This window comes from Littorina saxatilis, linkage group LG11 (genome assembly GCF_037325665.1).
Source record: "Littorina saxatilis isolate snail1 linkage group LG11, US_GU_Lsax_2.0, whole genome shotgun sequence".
Classification (NCBI taxonomy): Eukaryota; Metazoa; Mollusca; class Gastropoda; order Littorinimorpha; family Littorinidae; genus Littorina; species Littorina saxatilis.
The window spans coordinates 12,855,935-12,883,434 of NC_090255.1; the positions used below are offsets into that span (position 1 = coordinate 12,855,935).

Genomic DNA, 27,500 nt, shown 5'->3' on the forward strand with positions numbered 1-27,500 from the left:
TTCGTCAATCCCCGTGACAAGGAAATCGGTCACTTTTCATGTGCAAAACGAAGTGAAATTGATAAGCCAGTATAGCGTGGTACTGCGTACTGCGGTAAGAAGGAAAGCGGGCTTTTCTGTATTTTTTTTTAACTTTCTGAGCTTGTTTTTAACCTTTAGCACGCCAGCGGCGATTTTCATCGCCCAGCCATTTCCCCCCCTTAGCCAGCCAGCGGCGATTTGCGTCGCCAGCACAAGGCTTGTTCGTATGACCAACTTCTCGTTCGTATTTGCATACGAGAATAACGGTATTTTTAACGGCACTTGAGCCAAAACGCAAAACGAGGCTCACTTCCTTCCGTTATTTCGCTGTGTCGTCTGTGCTGCATTTGAGTCAGTTTCGTTAAGTTTTCTGCTTTTGTTTTTGCATCGATAAAGTACTTTAGCACTTCGACAAGCAAGATGGACGATGATGAGTTTGAAACTTTCTTTTGAGTTGTTTCTTGACAACAAATCATATGCTGAATTGGAACGAATTACTGAGGAAGATCTTTGCAATGAACTGTGTATCGCGGTGAAAAAAATGACAGTTCGTCAAGTGACAGTGACGGTTACGAAACGAAATTTACGAAAGTGCAGATGGATACAAACAGTGGCTGGTCCAGTTTAGTGAAATGACAGGTCCAGCAAACATTACCGATACTCTGACTGCGTAGCAAATGCTTGACTTGCTTGTCGAAGAAACACTGCGTAGAGTAGAAACTGACTCAAATTCAGCGCAAAGCAAGCCAGTGACAAGACGTAAAAAGTTTGCGTGTTCGGAAATGGCGACCTGTGGATTAGTTTCACAAAATTCCACGGACTAGCCAACACAACCCCTTTTCATTTTGTATTTGTATTTATGCTAAGAAAATAAATGATGCATGCAAACAAAACTATTTTAATGTTAAACATAACCCCATCACAACCACAACGTTCCATGCTTATTAGTGCATTTTCAAAGAAGTTGCAAGTGTTGAAAGTTAGTGGGTGTTGTTCTTACGCTAGGTAAGCATACTAATGTGGCTACAGGGGAAGTAATGCTGGCTGGAATCTGGAGTGCTAAAGGTTAATACAGACATAACATATCTATGTTTTTCAAATCAGGAAACAATAAAGAATAAGATGAAATAATTTTTGGACTGATTTCTAAATTTTTAATAGTAGTACCTAATTAACCTTTGATCGTTATTTGTTATCACATTTTTTTAGTAAACATGACATATGTATATATTTTCAGATTCAGATTTTGATGAAGAATACAATGCAATCAATTTTTAAATCTGCAAAAACATCTTAAATGACAACTTTAGTGAGCAAACTCATTAATTAATTTTTAAGCCTCCAAGCTGAAATGCAATACCAAAGTCCGGGCTTCGTCGAAGATTACTTGACAAAAATTTCAACTGACTGTCAGCTCTGAATAAGAACTGGGACAGCAACAAATAAAAATTAAAAAAATGTATTAAAAAAAATATAAAAAAAAGACAACAATAAACATTTTATTAACAAGCAATTCAACTCCCCACTGCGTGTGTGTCTCAGGTGCTGGACCTCCAGAACCAGGTGGAAGCGCTGACGGCGCCTTACGGAGCCAACCAGACCATCGGCCTGAAAGACATCTGCTTCCAGCCTTTGGCGCCGGACTACAGCGAGTGCACCATCCAGAGCATCCTCAACTACTACCAGAACAACGGCACGACCATGGACCGCGTGGTCATGGGCCAGTTTGGCTTTTTCACGCTGGCTGACTACCTGGACCACCTGATGTTCTGCGTCAAGTGAGTGGCTTGGCCTCTATTGTCTGCCCTGTATTCGTGTGTGGGGAGGGGGGGGGGGGGGGGTCTTTCCTTACTTTTTATTCTACTCTAACCTCGGGTGTTATTTGATGGACTTGTGGGGCTTCATCAGTGTGGACGACAACCTTGACCACTTGATGTACTGCGTCAAGTGAGTGGTTGGCAGTCCTTTCTTGTCTGTCCCCGTCTTTTTACATTTAGTCAAGTTTTGTTTTCCTTCTGCGACGAAGGGGTGTCGTATAAAGTATTTGCTTTTGTTGTTTTTACTTGTGTGTGTTTTTTCCTCTTTTTACTCTAGATCTACTCTAACCTTCCTTCTTTTTCATTGAAGAAAATCTTCTGTGGGCGAAAGTAAATGTAAGTTGTCTTTTGTATGACAGTATGCCCCGTATTTTTAACATTTAGTCAGGTATTGAATTCAACTTGACTGCAAGTGCAATTTTGCAGATCATGGCTGTTTCAATCCGTTTAAAATGTCAAATCTCTGTCAAAAATACAAATAACTTATAATGTGCGTGTGTGTGTGTTTGTAGGGCCCCAGCCACGGTGAACGACACGACGGCTCTTCACGACTCGTGCCTGGGAACGTACGGAGGTCCTGTCTTCCCCTGGACTGCACTGGGTGGCTATGATGGTATGTAGTTTCATATGCAGTGGAACCCCCCCAGGGATAGCCAAATGGTCAGCACAAATACTAACAAGTTTTAAAGCCATATAAACACTGCAGATGCAGGAACTTCAGTCGTCTGCAAAACCACCGCCATGTTCTAGTGAAACAAAAACGAGGCTCCTGTCGTGTGACCGCTATTTTAATTGTGTAAAGAAATCTGACAGTCATAATTTGTTGTGTGGTATGTACCGGCCCAGCAACATTTTTGACAGACTAGCCAGTTAAACAAAATTCTTATTTTATATTTCTTTTTACAATTTAATGTTCTCACGCTCGATACTTTCCTATGCAAGATGACAACTACCAGAAACGTCTATTCGTGCTTTCATTTTTATTTTTTTACTCATGATCTCATGCCTGATACGTTCTTTTTTTTCCAGGCGACAACTACCAGAACGCCACGGCCCTGGTGATCACCTTCGTGGTGAACAACCACAACGAGGAGGGGAACAACGCCAAGGCCGAGGCCTGGGAGAAGGTGTTCATCGAGTTCATGAAGAACTACACCAAGCACCAATCCAACATGAGCATCGCCTTCTCCTCCGAGGTGAGCTGGGGCCTCTTCCCCACGAGCTGGTTTCATAGCGTGCTGGTGGAGGATTTGTTTTAATGGGGTTTGGAAGTAAACTACTGTATTTTATTTGCAGAAGTAACTTGTTTATGGGTTATTGGGTTACAAAGTTAACCACTGTATTTTATCAGCGGGAGAAGTTGCTATTGGTAAAATAAAATGTAGAGTACCTGGATTGTTCAAAAGGCTTTTTTTCCCTGATAAACTGAATGGGATTTTTGCAATGTCAGCCTACCTGGCTGATTTGTTGTTGTTCTTGTTGTGCTTGTTGTTCTTGTAGTTGTTGTTTTTTGAGTCACTTGAGAAAAAGTGACTCTATGTAATCGGTCAGTGTTAGTCTGTCCGGCCGGCCATCCGGCCGGCCGGCCGGCCGTCCGTAGACACCACCTTAACATTGGACTTTTCTCGGAAACTATCAAAGCGATCGGGCTCATATTTTGTTTAGTCGTGACCTCCAATGACCTCTACACTTTAACGATGGTTTCGTTGACCTTTGACCTTTTTCAAGGTCACAGGTCAGCGTCAAAGGAAAAATTAGACATTTTATATCTTTGACAAAGTTCATCGGATGTGATTGAAACTTTGTAGGATTATTCTTTACATCAAAGTATTTACATCTGTAGCCTTTTACGAACGTTATCAGAAAAACAAGGGAGATAACTAGCCTTTTCTGTTTGGCAACACACAACTTAACGTTGGGCTTTTCTCGGAAACTATAAAAGTGACCGGGCTCAAATTTTATGTGAACGTGACTCATTGTGTTGTGAATAGCAATTTCTTCCTGTCCATCTGATGCCTCATATAATATTCAGAACTGCGAAAGTGACTCGATCGAGCGTTTGCTCTTCTTGTTGCTCATGATATTGTTCACAAATTTGGGAGCCATTATCCAGTTTGAGGTAAGAAGAGGGAAGTTACTCAGGACTTTTAATTTTAAATAAAAAAAATAAAAAAATGTGTTTGTAAAATAAAATTGTCATTTTGTTGCTCTCTTGAAAAATAAAGATGTTGACCATGTGCTGTTGGTTTGTTTTCAGCGGTCCATCGAAGACGAGCTGGACCGGGAGAGTAAGTCTGACATCCTGACAATCCTCATCAGTTATCTCATCATGTTCGCCTACATCACCATGTTCCTGGGCCAGTTCCACAGCTGTGACAGAATCCTGGTGAGTGGTGTGGGCGAGGGAGCCTGGGAAAGGGGCGGGGTTACGGGGTGATGGTGGCAATAGCAGACCTGTTTACCAGTACGATTTGGGTGTATTTTGTACGCCAAATTATTATCGGTACGCAAATACGCGACACACGCACAAAATACGCATAAGAAAAAGTCTGGAATACGTTTTCCGGTGTTGGTATGCTGATTACGGGATGGTACAACTGATACCGGTTTCGGTCGAAGGGAGATAACCATGACGGCGAGTCTTCAGCTGTGGAAACCTTGTTCAGTTGTTAGCACGTGCGATCGTCTGGACAATCGTGGCAAAATGAAGCGGTAAAATGTGTCAGTTTCGGATGACTGTACCAAGTCTAAACAGCAGAAGCAGCAGATTTTCTTGGAGAAATATAAGAAAGAGCCAGGAATTGTGGAGTCTACTATGGGAAAAAGTCATGCACACTGCAAGTATTGTAAAGCAGATTTCTTCGTTGCCCATTCTGGGAAATATGACATCGAACGACACTGCGGCATTTCCAAAACTCACCTGGACAAGGTTGCTGCAAAGAAATCGACAAAGCTGCCAAGGAATTATGAAGTTCATTCCCGCAAAGCAAATCCTGCCAGAAAAAAAGGCTGTAGTCCGTGCTGAAGCAATGTTTTCTGAGATGATTGTAAAAATGAACTTGCCACTGTCAACCGCAGATGTTATTTCACGAACTTCATCTTTTCATTATCACTGGTTATAATGCTATAAACTGACAGGTAAATAATTTTTTTTATCCCTGTTGTATTGGAAGGAGTTAAATTCTGAAGGTGTTCACAAGACATGCTATTCTTACACAAACACGTTTGCACCCACGCGTACATTTTCCCTAGCCCATATGGCTTTGCTTGCAAAGTACACCAACTTTTTGAAAAATACAGTCAACTTTTTGGGAAAGTACTCTTGCCTCGGGTTTAGGGTAAACAGGTCTGCAATAGCCTAGCTAGTGGTAAGGACGCCAGCCTTCACTCAAGCTTGAAGGTTTGGGGTTCGAATTCTGGTTGCGGTATGTGAGTTGAGGGGTAGAGTTTTTTTTCTCTTTAATCTCCAAGGTAAATTTATGTGCAGACTTGCTAGTGCATTATCTCGCTTTTATGTGTTACAACACAAGCATAAGACCAAGTGCGCAACAAAAAGACCATGTAATTCACGTGAGAGTTCCATTGGAGGAATCCATAAGGCTACGGAAAAAGCGTTATAAGTTGTATGGGTGTTATAAGTTATGCAACTAACTCTGTCTTTAACCACAAACCCCCCAAACAAATTTTCCTTTAAAAAAAAATCAACTACCTTGTTTCTCCAGTTTTCATGTACAGAGCATGTAAAGGTTACCTCCATTGTACTGGACTCCCTCTATTTCATTGTCCCAAGACATGATTTTCTTGGCTCCTTAGTCTTGAAAAGGGGGTTTGACTGGTAAATAATGAAGTACTTTATGTATGAGCAGATCGACTCCAAAATCACGGTGGGTCTGGGCGGCGTGCTGATCGTACTCCTGTCGGTGGCGGCCAGTCTGGGCTTCTTCAGCTTCGTGGGCGTGCCGGCCACGCTCATCATCATCGAGGTCATCCCCTTCCTCGTCCTCGCCGTCGGGGTCGACAACATCTTCATTCTCGTGCAGACCTACCAGGTACTGTGGGCTGGTGTGCACCGCTGCCAACTGCTACGTCTTAAGAGCAACTGCTACGTCTTAAGAGCAATTGCTACGCCAAGCTAAAGCGTGTTACGCTTAAACAAATAATGACAAGCATGCAATACCCTTTTTGGTCATGCATGGTACTCATGTCTGCTTCCCACTCCGTGTAGCGGTCACAAATTGGGTCATAAAACATTGTCTACACTGAAAAATGGCACTGCAGATACTCTCTCATGGGCAGTTTATGTTCCTAGATTCTCATGAAACTATTAATATGATGGTCTATTCTTTAGTCTAACATCATAAAATATATTTTTTATGTCATTTATTTGCCAGGATATACTTGTGTGTTTCTGGACCAAGTCTCTTTGATGCGTACGGGTGATGTTAAAATCTACACGTACACGTCTTGGCTTCATAAACTGCTTCTAGACCTCTGATATCCCTTTGAAGTTTGCTGTGTCACTAGATGGGCCCAGTGGCATAGTGGATAAGACGCCGGCCTTCCAATAGGAAGGGCGTGGGTTTGAATCCCGGCCGCGCCTGCTGGGTTAAGGGTGGAGATTTTTCTGATGTACCAGGTCAACGTATGTGCAGACCTGCTAGTGCCTTTCCCCCTGTGTGTTGACACGGTAAGACAAGACAAAGTGTGCACAGAAAAGATCCTGTTATCCATGTTAGAGTTCGGGTGGTTATAGAAACACAAAAATACCAAACGTGCATCCCCCAAAAGCAGCATATGTCTGCCTGAATGGCGTGGTAAAAACGTGTAAGAACCCACTTGTGCAAAAATCATGAGTGAACATGGGAGTTTCAGCCCATGAACACAGAAGAAGAATAAGGACCTCTGATATCCCTTTGATTTAGTTTGCTGTGTCACTATCATAACTGTGGTGTGTGTGTGTGTCACTATCATAACTGTGGTGTGTGTGTGTGTCACTATCATAACTGTGGTGTGTGTGTGTCACTATCATAACTGTGGTGTGTGTGTCACTATCATAACTGTGGTGTGTGTGTGTGTCACTATCATAACTGTGATGTGTGTGTGTGTGTCACTATCATAACTGTGGTGTGTGTGTGTGTCACTATCATAACTGTGGTGTGTGTGTGTGTCACTATCATAACTGTGGTGTGTGTGTGTGTCACTATCATAACTGTGGTGTGTGTGTGTGTCACTATCATAACTGTGGTGTGTGTGTGTGTCACTATCATAACTGTGGTGTGTGTGTGTGTCACTATCATAACTGTGGTGTGTGTGTGTGTCACTATCATAACTGTGGTGTGTGTGTGTCACTATCATAACTGTGGTGTGTGTGTGTGTCACTATCATAACTGTGGTGTGTGTGTCACTATCATAACTGTGGTGTGTGTGTGTGTGTGTGTCACTATCATAACTGTGGTGTGTGTGTGTGTCACTATCATAACTGTGGTGTGTGTGTGTCACTATCATAACTGTGGTGTGTGTGTGTCACTATCATAACTGTGGTGTGTGTGTGCAGCGTGACAAGCGAGGTCCCAACGAGACGCTGGAGGAACAGATCGGCCGTGTGCTGGGACATGCCGGTCCCAGCATGCTCCTCACCAGCACATCCGAGTCCGTCGCCTTCTTCTTGGGTATGTCCCCCTTGTTCGCAAAAATGCCAAAACATCTTTCAAATTGCCAAAAAGTTTGCTCTCATTTTGGCAAAACTGCTGAATTTGTTCATAATAGGGGAATTGGGTGACACCAGCGACTGCCTTTCTATGTGAAAAATTGCAGTAACCTTTATGGCCATTGCGGCAAATGTGCAGAAGAAAGTACATTCTAGCAACATCCTTGCAACATTGCACAGATTTTCTATGATAGATTTGTACTGCATGTAACTAAGTGAAAAAGCTTCTTTTTCTGTAACTAAGCAAAAGTGCTAATTGTCCTGTAACTAAGCGAAAATGCTTATTGTCTGTAATGAAGTGAAAATGCTATTTGTCCTTTAACTCATTGTCTCCCAGGTACGGATATATCCGTACCCACACATACGGCTCTATCTGACCAGGTACGGATATATCAGCTCAAACTGTTAGCTTCAGTCGCTTCCTGTAATGTGGATCTAACGCCTGCATTCCAGCGTGTTGGTACACAGTTTCTACACAGTTACTACTATTCTGAGTGACCTGCTGCAGCACAGCTTGTCTCGACTAAAAAAAACTTGGTCAACGTAGGTGGGGTAGAAAGTGTTAACTAAGCAAAAATGCTTATCAGTAATTAAGCGAAAATGTTTATTGTCCTGTATAGCTAAGTGACAATGCTCATTTCACACAAGAGAAAATATGTGTTTGTGTTTCAGGGGCTTTGACCAACATGCCGGCGGTGAAGATTTTCTCGATGTATGCGGCCATGGCCGTGCTGTTTGATTTCCTGCTGCAGATCACTTGCTTCGTCGGCCTGATGGCGCTCGACGCCCGCAGGATGGAGGTCAGTGTCTGACCTTGACCTTGTTATGACAGTTTTTGCTTTTGAGCTTGACCTTCAATTTGGAGAGGATGATAAGAAATCTGATCTTATCAGAAACAGATTGTTCCTATTGTTCTGAGATGCTAAATTCAGTCTGATTGTGTAGAATGGAGATAAAAGACGGGGTTAACCTTGTAATGTTTGCTGGATGAGAAGAAGGGGACCAATCAGGCACAGCCGAGGTTCGAAGGGGACCAATCAGGCACAGCCGAGGTTCGAAGGGGACCAATCAGGCACAACAAAAACGTTTTTAAGAAAACCGATGATTTCTCAGAGGCACAGGCTAATACTTTTTTAGGAGAAGCTGATATCCCACAACTGACACGAGAACAAACTGAAGCGTTAGAAAACCCAGTAACTGAACAAGAACTTCTTAAAGCGTTAAAAAGCATGAAAAATGGTTCTTCACCGGGATGTGACGGAGTGACTACAAGTTTTATTAAATTCTTTTGGTCGAGAATAAGAGAGCTACTATTAGGCTCGATTCAAAGATCCTTTCATGTAGGAGAAATGTCTCCCTCACAAAAAAGAGCTATTATAACCTTAATCCATAAAGGAAAAGACCTCACAAGAGATAACTTGTGTAACTGGAGACCCATCTCCCTTACAAATACAGACTATAAATTATTAGCAAAATGCCTTGCGCTTAGGATGTCGAATGTTATAAGTGATTTGATCTCAGAGGATCAAGTGGGATTCATTAAGGGTAGAAAAGCTAGTAATATTATCCGATTAATAGATGACGTAATTGAACATATGAATAATGAAAATAAACCCGGTATTTTATTGGCCCTAGATTATACACGTGCATTTGACTCTATCTCCAAGGAATTCATGCTATGGGCTTTCAGAAAATTCGGATTTGGCGAGAATTTTACGCATTGGGTTAAAGTTCTCACAAATGAGACCGAAAGTAGTATTGGCTGGATTTCCGAACCATTCCCGATTGAGACAGGAATTCGCCAAGGCTGCCCGTTTTCGCCAATGGCCTTCATTCTCGGACTGGAAATTCTTGCAATAAAGATTAGAAACGATCCAAGCATACACGGACTTCGATTACCTCGCTCCCAGATAAAGACTAACAACTCAATTGATATGATAAAATTAGCAATGTACGCTGACGACATTAGCATGCTATTACAAGGAAAACAAGATCTGGAAAATGCAATGAAGCTTGTCACTGATTTCACGAAAATATCACAACTAAAAATTAATAAAAACAAAACGGAAGCAATGTGGCTAGGATCTCAAAAGGACAGCAGAGAACATCTCTGTGACTTAAAATGGAAAAAACAACTAAAGATTTTAGGTATACTCTTTAAAAATGATGTCACTGCATCAGACATAAATGCGAATTGGTCGGTAAGAATCGAAAAAATAGAAAGAATAATAAGCATATGGTCTAAAAGAAACCTTAGTATCACAGGCAAATTATGTATTGTAAAAAGTTTCTTGATTTCACAATTTGTATACCCAATGCAAGCTTTAAGTGCTCCAGCCACTATCCTACAGAAAGTAAATACAATCTTATTTCGATTTTTATGGAAAAAGAAGTACACAAATACGCGAGCCTATGAAAAGGTAAAAAGATGTGTAATGTGCAACGTAGGGGAGAATGGAGGTTGTAATATGATAAACATAATAGATATGCAAGCCTCCTTTATGATGACATGGATAACTCAGTTAAAAATAGACACATCTGCCAAATGGAAATTAATACCAACCTACATCTTTAATGAAGTTGGAACAAACCTTTGCTGCCTCAATGCTACTGCCAATCCAAAAACATTTTTAGGACTCGAAAAAGTCAAATCTAAATTCTGGAAATCATGTCTAATTAAATGGCTTGAATTCAGAAATATATACCTGTCCAATACTGAATTCAAATATACCTGTCTCTGGAATAGCAAAGAGATAATGTACAGAAACAGACCTCTGTTCTTCAAGAGATGGACAAATGCATACATAAATTACGTCCAAGATATATGGACAGACGAGGGATTATTACCACTCGCACGTATTGCAGAAAAACTCGGGGACTACCCTGCTCTGCTGTTTGATTATAATGCAATGCGAACCGCGCTCATTGCGCAATCATTGCGAGCTGACAATAACCAAACTCAAGAAGCGACTGTCTCTCTAGAACCTCAATCTCTTAAAAACTGGACTCCCAAAAAATTTAGATCACTACTTACCAAACATTTTTGGATGAATAAATATAACTATAAAATAGAAAGAAATCATTGGATGATAGCAAACAACTGCACCAAGGAAGAGCGACTAAGGCTACTTCACTGGAAGATATTGCATAATATCTACCCCACTAATATCTTACTACACAAAATGAAAAACGTGAAAACAATCGCTGTAGTCTGTGTGGAGATATTGATTTCATTGAACATTTTTTCTTTAAATGCCCAAGAATATCACTTTTTTGGAAGAACGTAGAAAAGCAAATTTATATAAAAACAGGTTCACAGATAAAATTAAAAGAAACTGACGTTTTATTTGGTTTCCAACCGAACAAGCAACAGGACCAAACTATAAGAAATATTAACTTTATTCTGCTTGTTGCAAAAATGTCAATAAGTATATACAAATACGGAGAAGGCTTTGACCCAAATTGTATATTTGAAAGAGAGCTCTCCATTCGGCTTTTTGACTGAGAAACCCAGTACTATCATGCTATTGTAAATGACTCGTTGCAAATGTCAATGTATTAACTAAGGTGAACCAATGATGAAAACAATTATGACGAACAGCAAAATATATCATTATTATTAATTCATTTAAACACAACCATGGTAATAGAGAGAGAGAGAGAGAGAGTGAGGGAGGGAAAGTGAGGGAGGGAGAGAGAGAGGGAGAGGGAGAGAGAGAGAGGGAGAGAGAGAGAGAGAGATTGAGAGAGGAAGAGAGAGAGAGAGGGGAAAAGGGGAGGGTGCGAGAGAGAGAGAGGTAGAGAAAGAGCGGAGGGAGGGGTGGGAGAGAGTGAGCGAGAAAGAGAGATTTTCGAAGATTGTCCATGTTAAACGAAAGAATGATATTATTGCTATTTATAACCCTATCTGTTTATGTTTAAACTGTTGAGCATCGCTCACAGTATCAGAGAGAGAGAGAGAGAGAATGGTAGGGTTTATGTTTAAACTGTTCAGCATCGCTCACAGTATCAGAGAGAGAGAGAGAGAGTGGCAGGGAGGGTGAGAGAAACAGAGAGGGGGAGAGAGAGAGAGAGGACGATTAAAGATAGAGAGAGGGAGAGAGGGGAGGGGAGGGAGAGAGAGGATGGGGAGAGAGGATAGAGAAAGAGAGAAAGTGTGCAAATGCCAGTTGACGGAGAGAATTATAGCTAAATTATAATTGATTGAAAATATTGTACATTTTCGAAGATTGTCCATGTTAAACGAAAGAATGATATTATTATTATTTATAACCCATTCTGTTTACGTTTAAACTGTTCAGCTTCGCTCACAGTATCATACTCGTAGCGAGTCATATTGTAACTGAGGTTCAAAAAAAAAGAAAAAAAGAAAAAGAAAAGAAAAAAAAAAAAAAAAAAAAAAAAGGCACAGCCGAGGTTGGAAGGGGACCAATCAGGCACAGCCGAGGTTGGAAGGGGACCAATCAGACACAGCCGAGGTTCCAAGGGGACCAATCAGACACAGCCGAGGTTCCAAGGGGACCAATCGGACACAGCCGAGGGTCCAACACTCAGCCTTCCACATGAAAGGCTTGCGTCATCCATACCACTATTCGCGCTCGTCCAGGTTTCATCATTTAATCATTCCAGCTTCACTGGAGGTGAATTGTTTCCTGGTAATGTCATTCTGAGATGCTGGATTCAGTCAGATAGCAGAAGGTAGTAAATACCGGCACGGTTGGCCTAGTGGTAAGGCGTCCGCCCCGTGATCGGGAGGTCGTGGGTTCGAACCCCGGCCGGGTCATACCTAAGACTTTAAAATTGGCAATCTAGTGGCTGCTCCGCCTGGCGTCTGGCATTATGGGGTTAGTGCTAGGACTGGTTGGTCCGGTGTCAGAATAATGTGACTGGGTGAGACATGACGCCTGTGCTGCGACTTCTGTCTTGTGTGTGGCGCACGTTAAATGTCAAAGCAGCACCGCCCTGATATGGCCCTTCGTGGTCGGCTGGGCGTTAAGCAAACAAACAAACAAACAAAAAAGCCATAAAATACTTGTTTCTATCACTGTTGGCTTAACCCTGATGATGTTGTACTCACAGACCAACCGCCTGGATCTGTGTTGCTGTGTCAAGCCTGGCAGCAAGGACAAGCCGGACAAACAGGAAGGACTACTCTACACCTTCGTCAAGGACGTCTACTCTCACTTCCTCATGAAGGAGTGGGTCCGCCCCATCGTGGTCAGTATCTGAACTTAATTAGTTTCTTGGATTTATTTTCTTTGGCAAATATGCAGCAATGGCAATGAAAGGGTCACCAGATTTTGAAAGTTTTTGACAGTCCATTGTTTCATTTTGTATGGATTTGTGACTCACCTGAGTAATCAGTGAGTTTTAGTAATGAGGCTGCCAGCTGACCGTCCGTTTGTCCGTGGCTTTTTTGTTTTTGTCTCATGAACTTAAACTATCTACTATATAAGGTTGGATACACACATGTTCATTTTGTGTTGATGTCTTTCAGATGGTGGTGTTTGTGGGCTTGTTCTGTTCCTGCGCTGCCATGGCTTCACGAGTGGAGACAGGACTCGACCAGTCCCTCTCCATGCCCAAGGTGGGTGTTGGGGGCTTTTGTCTTTTCAATTTCAATAACCCACTGCTGGCGAGAAAGTTACAGAACAAAAATAATGGAAACTGCATGGACTTGTTTGACAGTTGGCTTGACATACACATTTACACTGAACATTCACCTTCTTTTTGGTTCACAGCCGAGTAGGCTAAAAGGATTTTAAATATCAACAATCAATCCAACAACCAACCAATCTCTATCTCTCTCTCTCTCCCTCTCAATCATGCAGGACTCATACGTGCTGGACTACTTCTCCAACCTGACGGCGTACCTGTCTGTGGGCGCGCCGGTCTACTTCGTGGTCAAGGACGGCTACAACTACACCAACGTGCACGACCAGAACGGCATCTGCGGCGGCAACGGCTGTCCCGAACAGTCTCTGCTGGGACAGATCTACTCTGCTTCTCTCCAGCCAAACTAGTCAGTGTTACCATTTTGCTCCATTATGTAACTTGGTGTTGAGAGAAGAAAGTGTGTGCTACATTCAATGAGTCGGTCATGAGATCTACTCTGAGTGAGTTTGTTTTCGATGTTAAGGCCCCAAAATAAGCATTTAGCCCGCAACTCGTGAGCGCTGTGTCCCCTAGGAAAAGAGTTGCTTTCCTTGTAAACTTTGCCTTTTTTTACACATTTTTAGAAGAGTCATGAGTCATGAGAAAAATGTGATTTTACTCAGCGAGACTAAGCTGCATGTTGTTTTTTCTCTCCTTTTTTCTTTTGTTTCATCTGTCCAACTTTACAACTTTTAACAGGCAAAATACATAATCATTACGACCACAACTGTTTTAAATGATGCTTTATTTCTTCATTAATGCTTTGTGATTTCAGCTCCCGCATCGCCCACCCCTCCAGCTCCTGGATAGACGACTACTTCGCCTGGCTCACCCCTGGCGGCAATCCACCCTGCTGTCGCTATAACAACCGCACTGCTGCTTTCTGTCCTGCCACCTGTAAGTTGGTCCTCTTCCCGCTGATTTTGTCTCGGCTGCCTCTGACCTGTTGTTGTTAGTTAGCCGTTTGGCCGTTTTTATATTATTTTGTTGTATATGCAAGGAGTGAATGGGTGTATGATTGCAATTCACACCAGGACAAATACCAATGGATTTTATGCTATATGTGCCGTAAGAGGCGACTAACGGATTCTGTTTCTCCTTTTACCCTTGTTAAGTGTTTCTTGTATAGAATATAGTCAATGTTTGCAAAGATTTTAGTCAAGCAGTATGTAAGAAATGTTAAGTCCTTTGTACTGGAAACTTGCATTCTCCCAGTAAGGTCATATATTGTACTACGTTGCAAGCCCCTGGAGCAATTTTTTGATTAGTGCTTTTGTGAACAAGAAACAATTAACAAGTGGCTCTATCCCATCTCCCCCCCCCCCCCCCCCCCCCCTTCCCCCGTCGCGATATAACCTTCGTGGTTGAAAACGACGTTAAACACCAAATAAAGAAAGAGTTTATGCTATATGGCAGAATAAATTCTTGTTCTTGTTCTTGTGTAAGAGGGGTGCAGATATATTTCATTTCCATGGACATTGTTGTTTTAAAGGGACTTAAAAGTTAAATGCTAAATCAGTCTTCATTAAAATGGTATAATTATTAAGAGCAAACGACTGCTGTGTCTACACATGATGGGGGAACAAATCATGCGGAGATGAAATAACTTAGAGCAGAGAGAATGGTGAAAGCAATGGTTCAATTAATGTATTTATTATTTATTAAGAGCCTTATTGAACCACCCCACCCAACCATTCACTCCCAGGCCTTGACAGTCTCTGGCACATCATATTTGAAAGATCCAGTTCTAGATTGTCATGATGCGTTCTGGTGGTTTGTGCTTGTGTGCTCCAGCAATCGAAAAGAAGTCCGTGTGCTGTGAGTTGTACAGGAAAGTGGTTGAAATGTGTTGCAGCCAAAGACAAAGACTGCGTGCAGTGCCAAGTTCATCCCTTTGAGAAGGGCCGCCCACAGGCGCAAGACTTCATGACCTTCCTGCCCTGGTACCTCAAGGACAACCCTGAAACACTCTGCGCCAAAGGGTAGGGGCAGTGTATCTATATGTGGGGCTGTAACCATCTCCCACCCCCACCCTTCTCTCCCTCCCCACAAGAATTATTTTGAACAAGGCTTGTAATACAGACATATTAGGGGTACACTAGAATAATCAACCAGCACTGAATGAAAATGATTTTATTTCTCAGATTACAGATATTCCCTGCTGATAATGCATCCTTCTTCGCAGTGCTTTGTTGATACATGTACAGCCTGACGTCACACTTTCGCAGATAGATATGCAGGCGTGAAAAGTCACTTTGAGTGGATATTTGACATTTGTTTCACCCATGTGGCCTTCTTTGTCTGTCTGTCTTGCTTCTGTGCTTTCATGTGAATCTGTACGCTTTTCAGACAATTTATTTCCAGTCCAAGCTAAAACAGTATGTATGTCTTGTTGCAGAGGTCATGCTGCGTATGGTTCTGGGGTGGAGCTTTTGAAAAACAAGACCCAAGTTGGAGGTTGGTGTTTCTTTTGTGTGTAACCGAGTGCCGAAACACTACGATCACCTCGGGAGGCGAAGTGCAATCAAACAGGATTGAAAATGTTAGGGCCAATTTCTTAGCCCTATAAAAACTGTTATGCAAACCCGAAGGTTTCCATGAACATACAGACAATCGGAAACCACCAGACCCCATCACAAACACAATTCCACAATCCACCGGTGTTGACTGCTGCACTGCTGTGAAAGGAGCGGTAGCCTCCCCTGTCACATGTGGAATCTCCTAGATCTTGCCCCAGACCCAAATTATCTCCCTTACCGCTACCCTCTCTACCATGTGTATGTCGGTGTGTGTTTGTGTGAGTGTTTGTGTGTGTGTGTGGCTGGCTGGCTGGCTGGCTGGCTGTCAGTCTATCTGTATGTGAACACATGGGATGCCTTTTGTCATACTCTTTCTGCCCTTCCGTTGGTCTGTAGCAAAGTTTAATTAGGGTTATGGGAATCTTTAAGTCTACATCTGTGTGTTGGTGTGGGTGGGTGTGTGTGTGTCAGCCAGTCTATGCCTATCTGTATTTTTTTCATTTATCCAGACTTGCTTTTTTTATCTGACTGTACATGTATTATAATTGTGTTTTCATTTTCCCTGGTGACAGCGACCTACTTCATGACGTACCACACAGTGCTGAAGACATCGCAGGACTACATCGATGCGTTGCGGCAAGCGCGAGAAATCGGCGCAAACATCACCAAGTCGCTCAAACTGATGCACATCAAAGAACACTCGCATTCCTCTGATGACGATTCCCTGTTGGAGGTCTTTCCCTACAGGTACCTGTGATCAAACAGATTTCTTTTTTCTTTTCTTTGAAATTAAAGCATTATTCTGTGTTTACATTATGACATCAGAGTCAGTGATAGAGCTAAGCCATTTTCAAACCTGTTACAATTGAAGGATTGTCTTACCCCAGTCAAAAGCAAGTTCAACATGTCATAATGCGAAAAATGGCATACGAAAACATTTTGTCGCTTCCTATGAACATCACAAAGAGACAAAGAATTTCACAATGAAGAATGTCTCGGTGACTTTGTCACATCAGCAGGAGAAAGTACGTTAAACACCAAATAAAGTAAAGTAAAGAAAGCAGGAGAAAGTAATGCGTAAGGTCAACGCTAAACTGTACGTGTACTGGTATCCAGTATTACTAACCAACTTAGTCAGCATTTCACTTCACACATGAACATCATTTGTGGCCATTTCTGCGGAAACAGTCACTGTAGTCAAAATAATGTGTATGCACTGTGCATTCCAAGACTGTTGTCCATAGTTTTCATCTGTTTTACATTGTGCTATCCCTGATTCTCCCTAAAATATTTTGAAATTCAGCTTAAAAGTGGGAGTCAGTGAGCTGCGTAAAGTTTGTTTACATTGTGCTCCAACTTTCAGCCCGCATTTCTCCAATCAGAGGCTTCTGTCAACAACAGTGTCCAAAGTTGCAGAAAACCTGCCACATTTATGATATTATATTAAAACTGTGTCACTGTGTTGCAGCATCTTCTACGTGTTCTACGAGCAGTACCTGACCATCGTGCACGACACCATCGTCAACCTGTCCATCTGTATGAGCGCCATCTTGGTAGTCACCTTCATCCTGATGGGCTGCGACCTCTACTCCGCCGTCATGGTCTTCATCACCATCTGCATGATCCTGTGCGACCTCTTCGGCCTCATGTACCTCTGGGACATCAGTCTCAATGCTGTGTCGCTCGTCAACCTTATCATGGTCAGTGTTAAAGCGTTACAACACTAGAAATTACAAGTTTAAACCTTCACCGCCTGAAAATGACTTCTGCTTTCTTACCAGAAAGTAGGTCTCATTGAAAATAATACGAGTAGATGTGAAAGACGATGTTCAGAAATAGCTCTGTCAATTCTTTTGGTCTTCAGGTCTTAATATTAATGAAGTGTCACAAGAATCGAGACAAGTTTTTTTTATTTTCACCCTTTCTGAGTCATTCGCATTCGTGAAGTGAATGACACTCGGCTGTGTGATCCCAGCCTTCCCATTGGAACTTTAGCACTTCCACTCTGGGTAGGAGCCGACCGAAGCTCGAAAAACCCACGCACCCCTTATGGGATTTGAACCACGATCTCCCGGCCCGCAGTCCGATGCGCTAACCACTGCGCCACGGGGACCGGGAGAAGGAACAAGCGTCGGGACAAGCAAAAAAGAGGATGAAACAAACAAATATAAAATACATAAAGAAGAAAAGAAGAGAGAAAAAAAAATATATTAATGAAGTGAAATAATAGTTTGGATGAAATGTTTAGACTTATTGGCTGAATGAAGTTTGTTGCCATTGTCTTACAGAGCCCTAGGCGGTTGAGGTAGAAGAGGCTAGGAAGTTGGAGGAAAGGAATTGTTGGAATTGATTGGACAAGCATTTTATGGTAGAGTTACTGCTGAGTCTCTTAAGATTGGCATCTCTCAATTACATGTACCTTTTAAAGAGGGAAATCAATGTATGCCTACTCCATGGGGTAATTTCCACCTTGAAAGTTATGGGGGGGGGGGGGGGGGGGATTAAGGAATTGTTCATCAGGAGCTGAAGTATGTGAAGTATAAACACTACTGTTGTTTACACTGTGTACACTGTGCTCCAGTTTGACTGGTTTCTTTTCTTACCCCCATATAAACAAGAAAAGTGCAATGGTGTGTGTTTTGCTTTACAGGCGATCGGTATCTCGGTGGAGTTCTGCTCTCACATCACGCGTGCCTTCGCTGTCAGCACTCTGCCCACACGCAAGGAACGTGCCAAGGACGCTCTGGCACAGATGGGAAGCTCCGTAAGTGTGCTGTGTGCTGAGTTGTTCAGCTTACTGTCTGTCTTGTTCTGTTTCTAAAGCCTGATGTGCTCTTGTTGTTGAGTAGTTGTGGAGTTTTCTGGAGAGCTTTTTCCAAAGAGTGTGTGTGTGTGTGTGTGTGTGTGCTTGCTTATAATTTTGTGTATGTGTGTTTTTATATGCGTATGTATGTTTGTATATGTGTATGTTTGAGCGTATATTTGTGTGTGTGTCCACGCGTATGTGTGTGTAGCTTAGTGTGTGTATGTGTTTGCGCACACTCATGTATTTTTATCTTCAGGCTGTCTTGTCTTGTCGAATCCATTGGAAGTGGTTTGTGCTGGAATAAAGCTGCACTGAGAACCAAGTGGATCGTGTCCAGTGCCTATTGGTGTTGTAGATGTACTGGCATGTTTGTGTAGCAATCCAGCATTCATACTGGAGACCACCTCTGGATAACCCCCCACTCCCATTGTAACCACCCACAAGGATCCCAACAAGATTTGTACCTATATGATTGACCTTTATACAGAGACCACCTGTTTATAACGACCACTTCCGGACAGTCCATTGGATGGTCGTTATAAACAGGTTCCATTGTGGTTTGAAAATTTTCCAGTTGGATTACAGGTGTGTTTGTGTGTGTGTACAGGTGCTGAGCGGCATCACACTGACCAAGCTGGGAGGAATCATCGTGCTGGCTTTCTCCAAGTCCCAGCTCTTCCAGGTGTTTTACTTCCGCATGTACCTGGGCATTGTGCTCTTTGGCGCCACGCACGGCCTCATCTTCCTGCCCGTCATGCTCAGCTATATCGGTAAGTTATTATCTCGTCCCCTCTGTAGCATTATTGTTAATTGACGAATTCTGGAAATAACTCTTGTCGAGTTTTGATGGACTATGAGGAGTTGCTTTTCTTTGGAAAAAAGCGGGCCCAGCAAACCCATGTGACAAATTGGTCAATCATTATCATGTGGCGTGTCTGACAACGCACAAAGATGCTGCTTGCTAGTGATTGGCATATAATGTCACTGGTTTGTTTGCCCTCTTTTTTTTCAAGGAAAAGCGACCCTTTACAGCTCATAAAAACTTGACATGGTTATTTCCGAACATCATCTGTGAGATCTACTCATTATTTTCAACGAGATCTACTTTCTTTTGAGTGAGCAGAAGCTTTTGAATATGAAGAGGGTGTATTGGAGGGTGTGTGAAGGGTGTATTGGAGGGTGTGTGAAGGGTGTATTGGAGGGTGTGTGAAGGGTGTATTGGAGGGTGTGTGAAGGGTGTGTGAAGGGTGTATTGGAGGGTGTGTGAAGGGTGTATTGGAGGGTGTATTGGAGGGTGTGTGAAGGGTGTATTGGAGGGTGTGTGGAGGGTGTATTGGAGGGTGTGTGGAGGGTGTGTGAAGGGTGTATTGGAGGGTGTATTGGAGGGTGTGTGAAGGGTGTTTTGGAGGGTGTGTGAAGGGTGTATTGGAGGGTGTGTGAAGGGTGTATTGGAGGGTGTGTGAAGGGTGTATTGGAGGGTGTGTGAAGGGTGTATTGGAGGGTGTGTGGAGGGTGTGTGAAGGGTGTATTGGAGGGTGTGTGAAGGGTGTATTGGAGGGTGTGTGAAGGGTGTATTGGAGGGTGTGTGAAGGGTGTATTGGAGGGTGTGGGAAGGGTGTATTGAAGGGTGTATTGGAGGGTGTGTGGAGGGTGTATTGGAGGGTGTGTGAAGGGTGTATTGGAGGGGGTGTGGAGGGAGGTTCCACTGTGTGCTGAGTGAAGACGAGCTGAGTGTCTTTCCATAGGCCCCCCGGTCAACAAGGCCAAGGTCTACCTCCGTCAGCAGGAGGACAAGGAACACAGCAGGATCAACTCTTCAACCAACCTTGGTGGTGGTGACCACCCGCCCAGCTACAACAGTCTGCGACAGCAACGCATCTAATCCCCCAGGCTGACTGCTCATCTAATCCCCCAGGCTGACTGCTCATCTGGACTCACCCCCACCTCACCTCTCTTTGAGTCTTGTTTTTGTCCTTCTTTGGTGGTCAGCCACCCAGCTACAATAATCCAGAGACAGCAACGTTTCTGATCCCCGCACCTTTGCCGCTCATCTCCCACCCCCTCACCCATCTAACTCTTTTCTCTCTCTTTGATTCTTGTTTTTGTCCGTCTCTGGTGATCAGCCGGGTTGCTACAATAATCCAGTGACAGCAACGTTTGTGATCCCCTTCCCCATCACTGACTGCTCATCTCCACGCCCCCCAACTAACTCTTCTCTCTTTCATTCTTGTTTTCTTCTTTCTTTAGCGATTTCTGTATCTGAAGTAAAACGTGATTCGTGGTGCTAAGAATATGTGACGGGGCACAAGAAAACCGGGCACAGTGAAACCTGTTTATAACGATTACTCAAGGGACTTACCAACTGTGCTTGTTATTAAAGACAGGTGGTCGCTATAATGGAACTTATTTTTGTGATGTCCTGTTTTAGAACTAAAGATGCTGTACAACAGTCACACAACAAACCCAGATTCATTCTAATCTTTAGTTTGAAATTTCGAAGTTCTAAAGGAACAGACACTCACAATCTATAAAGGCTGTGGGAATTGGAGTCAAAATATGCAGGATTTACAGAACTTGTGCACAGGCAAAAATACCTGTTCGGTTTTCTTCATTTTGCCAAAAACAAATTGGTATGTGCATATGCTAGATAGACGCTGTAGAATTCAAAAAAGCTCAAAATGCCTATGGTCTTCAGTGATCAACTTGAAAGTATCTAGTGCGACATATGTACCAGGTTTTCCAGAACGCTGTCACATATAATGATTGTGTTTTCTTGTCTGATGATCTTCAGCCTTCTGTCTTTAAGCGGGTGGGGTTGGGGGGAGGCTTCCAATTTTAAAGTATGTATTAACGATTTCTTGTTATCTTTTTATGCTGCAATGTTTTGAACAAATAAACAGGAGTTAAATTTAGTAGATTCAGACTTTGATGTTTGAGACTGAAAAGAAAGAAACGGTACATGATGGATATTATCCTTATTTCAGATACAATGTATCTAAAGAAAATGTTTCACTTTCATTGTCGTGAAAAAATATGTAAGAAGAAAATCGCCAAGGAGATAATGAACAAGACAAATCATTCCTTTGATTATGAGGGTTGCAAGTGGCTGAATCCCTTCTCAAAGATGTTAAAATGACTACAACCTGACACCATGATTTTGTTTGTGTCCAGCATCGATTTACAGTAGGCATGCGATCATGCCTCTTTGTATAAGAGTGTAATTAATGTCATGTCACTTCGATTTTTAGGGCAATTTTGTCTGAATATAGGAAGGAGTGTTTTGAGAGTGTGCGTGCATGCGTGTGTGTGCGTGCGTGCGTGTGTGTGCGTGTGTGTGTGTGTGTGTGTGTGTGTGTGTGTGCTTTGTTAACTCCACAAGGATGGTACATTTGTGTATGAAAGAGGGTGAGAAAATGTGTTTGTTTTGTGTGTGTGTATGTGCGCATTCCTGTGTGTGTGTGTGTGTGCGTGCAATGCTCTGTGTGTGTGCGTGCATGTGTGTTTGTGAATGCATTACAATGAAGTATTGAAATCTTGTTATCTTTCTCTTCATTTAGTTCCTGCACATCAAAAATAGTTTCTCTCCATACCATTCAAAAGCTTATGAAGTTATGCAGAAAATGTCAGTGATTCGTCATTTGTACTTCGGAGCGCCACATGACTTCTTGAACAGTCTATAATTGTTTAAAATGTTTCTGTTAATTCATTATGCATCAGAAGGATGTTGAACCCAACTCAACAGGAAACACTGTATCACATGTTCTATACTGGTCTCATTTGGGGGAACATGTTGAAGGTCACGCTCCAAAGTGTGAGTTAAGGCCATCCAAATTTGTCAAGGTCATGACCTCAATGCATTGTTTTATAATAGGGTCATGGCTGTGTATAGATTCTGAGGGATCAGGCCTCACTATATTTTCCTAAATGACACTAAACTTGATTCATTCCTTGAACTGATGTTCTCATGAACAGAAATGGCACAATTTGCGTTTATCTTGCCAGTTGAATGTCAACGTTTGTATTGGTCAGTGAGTGTAAGACAATGAATCAAGATACAATAAAAGACTGTGTGGAACTAAGAATATTTGGAATGTTTGATATTTTTGAAGTACTTATTTTCTCTTTGCATGTAATCTTTGGTTTGCATGTTTTTCACAGGACTATAATTTTGTGTACGACAATTTGTGATTTTTGTGTTGGCATGCATGGCTGTGATTTGGTTTTGTTGTTAAGTTGACATTTATTTTGTTTGCCCGACGGTTTTGGATGTGTTACTATGTTTTGGTGGAATGTATGCATATTTCAGTGCTAGACCTGTCTTCTGTTTCTCAGCAAATGATTGATATTATGTGCTCGGCACCAATGTGTTCTCACTGTCTTCTCTTGCTGTGTGTGCCAGTTGCGAAATATCCCGCAGTGGGGCACTGCGGTTATGAAATTAAAGGCCCCTCCTGTTTTTGGAACCGCAGGAGCTTTCTAGTTTGCTGTTAGGTAGATTTTTGGTTTCTCTTTCCTGTCATGCTCTCTTTTTCTTCATGAATTCTTTTCTTTTTTCTGCCTTCTTGCTCATTCACCTGTATTTTTTCCAAAAATCTCTTCTCTTGCCGCTTGTCTCGCGATTCATGTATAGTTTAATCTGTTAATGTTCTGATGTAAGTCCAGCAGTAGATAGGTTAAGCCTATTTTAACATACTGGAAACTGGTAATCTTCCAGTAGGTATTAATTTAGTTTTACTAAAGCCTGCTGGGACACAAGTAATGGGTTAGTGCATTTGTAAACAGGAATCGCTTGACAAGTGGCCCCCTTCATCCCCCCCTTCCTCGTCCTGATATGGCTCTGCGTAGTCGGCTGGACGTTAAGCAACAAATAAACAAATAAACAAAAGTTGCGAAATAAAGCGCACCTCTATAAATCTACAGCATAGGTGATGATGGGTGTTATAAACTCAAATAATGCAAGCAAACAAGCGATGGCTCTCCACTGATGATGGGAAAAAGAAAGATAAACTCAAATAAAGCAAGAGGTGACTCTTTGGTTAAGAGATAAACTCAGATAATTAAAGTAAGCAAATAAACATGATTAACTTACAAGAATTGATCAAACAACTGTTCTTCGTTTCTTCTTTATATTTTAAGTGTCAACATTTACCAAGAAAAACCATCATCACCAGTGATAACTTGGCAAGGGGGAACATCTTTTAAACTGTTTTGATTGCAGCAGAATGGATGCTGTATTTTCCAGACCTGTCTCGTGGCCTGGCATTGAATGCACTGAAAAAGAAACCATACACTCTGTACAAAACCTGTGTGATCAATATTCTAAGCTGTGCGCTGCTCAGAATTGTTCAACTCTCTTTTTGAATGTGTGTGAAAGCAGTTCAACTGAAGCAGACGTTCCCACCTTTTTTTTCTCTGTGACTGCATACATGTGAAAAAGATTTTTCAGGAATTTTGGCAACTCAAGCTTTGAATTTATCGAGGTCATCGTGGAATTTTGGCAACTCAAGCTTTGAATTTATCGAGGTCATCGTGGAATTTTGGCATAACTTGTTTTCAACAGCTTTTGTAGAGAAGAACAAAACTGATTATTTTTATTATGCAATAGTGGTTATATTCGTTCCTGGTATGAATAGAAAGAAAAGAATAATCAATCAATCAATATGAGGCTTATATCGCGCGTATTCCGTGGGTCCAGTTCTAAGCGCAGGGATTTATTTTTTTTAATTTTAAAAAACAAATTTGTATGCAATTTATATCGCGCACATATTCAAGGCGCAGGGATTTATTTATGCCGTGTGAGATGGAATTTTTTTTACACAATACATCACGCATTCACATCGGCCAGCATTTCGGCGCATATCCTACTTTTCACGGCCTATTATTCCAAGTCACACGGATAAATCATGCATTGTCAATCATATTTATGTGAACATTTCTCATGGAGAATGATTTACTTGTCAAAAGCACAAAAACATCAAAAACCACCAAGAATCGAGTTACGCCGAAATTCCATGACAACATCAATATATATGTACTTTTGCACTGGTTTCACAGGTGAAGACAAAGGCCTTGTAATAAGAGTGCTTTTTATTTATAAAATTAATAGAAATGTGTGTAAACAAAATTACTATGAAAGTTGATGTTTGTCTGAAATTGACTGTCATTTGTCGATACCTCTGGGTTCAGCACAGAATGAAATAATCAAATCTTGTGTGTACAAATTTTTTCCGTGTGGTACTCTTAGAAAAATAAAAGTTGAATTTGATGTAAAAGCAGTGCTACACGTCAACTTTCCTCCATCGTAAAAATAAAAATTTAGAAGTTTTGCCGAAATGACAAACTTTTTTTTTTCTAAATTGAAATAAGTTTTGGCATTTTGCAACTGCTGAGGCCAGACGCCACTGCTACTGTCTGTAGTTTTTGTTGTTTTTATGAAAAAAAAATTGAATTCAATAATTTTAATGATAGCGAGAATGATTGAAATGTGTACTTTAAAGTACATGTGTCTGGCTATAGTTTTAGATACCATTGCACACTAGTTTAAATTATATATAACACGTGTTTGTTTCAAATGTGTGCTACATTTATCTGTCTATAATTTCTTCTACGTTTGTACATTCGTTTAAATTAAACAATGTTCATGATAGTCTTTGCATGAAGTACGTACTTCAAAGTACATGTACATATCTGTAGTTTCTATTTTTGTACATTTATTTAAAAAAATGTTTATGAAAGTGTTAACGAGAATAGTAAGCTGTGGTACAGAGATTTTGCACACTGTACCGTGACAATGCTTTGACTTTTGCTCTAACTCTTCACATTACTTTGCACGGATGTTTTATATAGTGTTAGACCATGATATAAAAGTAAAGTTGTATTTATAACTTATACGTTTGAACACTTGGTTGATTTTGCTTTGTTCTCATTCATGTGTACAGGTGTGTTGTGTGCCTTTGGATAAAAGATGGGAGTTGAAAATAAAGGTAAAGCATTGTCTTGAAACAAAGCTGGTTTTAAGTATTATTCTGTGTGTGTGTGTGTGTGTGTGTTTAAATGTGTTTGTGTGTGTGTGTGTACTTGTGCAATCTTGACTTTCATTACCCAACGCTCAATTATATGTCAAGTCATAATATCCCAAAGATTTCTATATTTTTGTCACATTTGTTTCAACACGTACATGCTGAACATATTAAAGGGAACAAAATAGCGAATTTGATGTTTTGTATGGGGTCAATTCTTGTCATGTATTTCAGTTTGAGAGAGCTGTGAGTAGTTGCAAGTACCAACATCAACAAACAACAAAACGGATCCCCTTTGTCTCTTTGCTTGCACCCCAGACGGTCACTGGGCACCTTGCAGAAACATTTCATTTTTCGTGTATGAAAAGAGAAGACAATATTCTGAAGTGTTCTTCTTTGTATAGTATTTTACTGTCCTTACTTAAAGAATGAATACTTAATTACCATGGCAGCTCGATCTTTATTGATTACGAATACAGTTTGACCAATATCCATAGAACTATTCAAATGACTCATCCTATGATCATTAGCAAGGCAGTCAAACGGTAACAATTCTGTGTGTTAGGTGCAGACTGAAAGGCATACATTCTGCAAATAGTGCATTGAACGATTTTGCTCTCAAACGAAAATCAGATTGAACCTGTAATTTGTAGTTGACATCTTGAGTGTCGGAGCAAATGTTTCACGCTGTCAGCGTGCGCTTTGCAGTATTGCTGATCCAGCCACAGCTCACTGTGCTAATAAAGACAATGGGCTGAAAGGGAGACAATAACGTAAAAAAGATAGTGTATGGCCCTATAAAATGCAACTGGCTGTTTGGCTGTATCAGATATCACATTCATGCCACGACTTGATGAAGGAGAGAGACAGCAAGCGATTGGGATGCTTAGAGCTGGCCAAAGCATTGAACGTGATGAACACTGAACGTTTTCCAAAATCATTGCGCTTGGACTCAGTCACTTTTTTTGAAAAATTGTCATTTCATGATGTTCTATTCAAAATCAATAAAGCGAAGGTTTATAAACACTACAATGGCCAATAAATAAAATATTCAAACATTGAAAACATTCACCACTGAGTTGATTTTTTGTGATTTTTTAAAGTTCAGTTTGCGGAATTTATGCCTCAATATAATTATATCCAGGTCATCACAGCAATGCAGAATTAATAATGCTTCAAAAATCCGCTTTAATCAACTGTGACCAGCATAACAGGACAAGGGACACAATTAACTGCGTGCGCAACTTACCCTGTCACACACTGGCCTGAGCAAAGTTGGTCAATCAGCTTTGTAACACGACGTATGACCTACAACCACACTAGTGCACATGTCAACGAACCTGTACTGTACTTGTCGTTTATCACGTGCTCATGAATGTTCAGTGCTTGCGAGTATAATATTAACTAGATTGTGTTCAGTCTCACGAACTAGATTCTGGACACTGAGCGAATTAACACACAGAGAGGGTACATCAAAGATAAAGTGAAATTATAGCAACAAAGAGGCAATTAAGACAACTAAAGTAAACGATCAAAAACAAAAACAAACTTGAACAACAACAGCTAATGACCAAATCAACCACCAAAACAACTATAATCAGTGACCCAAATAAATAACCTAACAGTGAATAACCCAATCAGCAGTAACGAAATCTAATGATCAAAGCAACAATACGCCAAAACATCTGTAGCAAACACGCTACAAGCCGCTTAAAAGTATATCTTCTTTCTGCTGTAATCAATCATATACACCCATAAAGCAAGCAAGTCAAACGGTAAAGAAGTGTAACTGCGCAACTGTCATGCATCTGGTACAATATAAGTCATGTTTAGTCTTGATCAAACAATAATACACAAATCGAAACAGTCATATTGTTCTCCGAGATCAAGCTGTTGTTGTTGTGACTTTTTGAGAGATTAATTCATCAAAAAAGATCGACTCAATAACGGAGGCTA

General features: G+C 41.4%; 1 protein-coding gene across 1 annotated transcript in view; it reads left to right on the forward strand.

Annotated features, from left to right (window-relative positions):
* Positions 1 to 25,531, forward strand: part of LOC138979776 (NPC intracellular cholesterol transporter 1-like) — a 49,158-nt gene extending 23,627 nt beyond the window's left edge. Inside the window, exons 9-26 of the mRNA XM_070352514.1 lie at positions 1,564 to 1,799; positions 2,351 to 2,451; positions 2,868 to 3,034; positions 4,096 to 4,224; positions 5,705 to 5,887; positions 7,393 to 7,507; positions 8,218 to 8,345; positions 12,625 to 12,762; positions 13,043 to 13,132; positions 13,377 to 13,567; positions 13,976 to 14,097; positions 15,056 to 15,182; positions 15,599 to 15,657; positions 16,292 to 16,466; positions 17,188 to 17,419; positions 18,370 to 18,483; positions 19,133 to 19,295; positions 20,271 to 25,531. Coding sequence (XP_070208615.1) covers positions 1,564 to 1,799; positions 2,351 to 2,451; positions 2,868 to 3,034; positions 4,096 to 4,224; positions 5,705 to 5,887; positions 7,393 to 7,507; positions 8,218 to 8,345; positions 12,625 to 12,762; positions 13,043 to 13,132; positions 13,377 to 13,567; positions 13,976 to 14,097; positions 15,056 to 15,182; positions 15,599 to 15,657; positions 16,292 to 16,466; positions 17,188 to 17,419; positions 18,370 to 18,483; positions 19,133 to 19,295; positions 20,271 to 20,407 — 2,607 coding nt within the window. The 3' untranslated portion in view covers positions 20,408 to 25,531. The remainder of the gene's footprint in view (positions 1 to 1,563; positions 1,800 to 2,350; positions 2,452 to 2,867; positions 3,035 to 4,095; positions 4,225 to 5,704; positions 5,888 to 7,392; positions 7,508 to 8,217; positions 8,346 to 12,624; positions 12,763 to 13,042; positions 13,133 to 13,376; positions 13,568 to 13,975; positions 14,098 to 15,055; positions 15,183 to 15,598; positions 15,658 to 16,291; positions 16,467 to 17,187; positions 17,420 to 18,369; positions 18,484 to 19,132; positions 19,296 to 20,270) is intronic.
* The last annotated feature ends 1,969 nt before the right edge of the window (positions 25,532 to 27,500 follow it).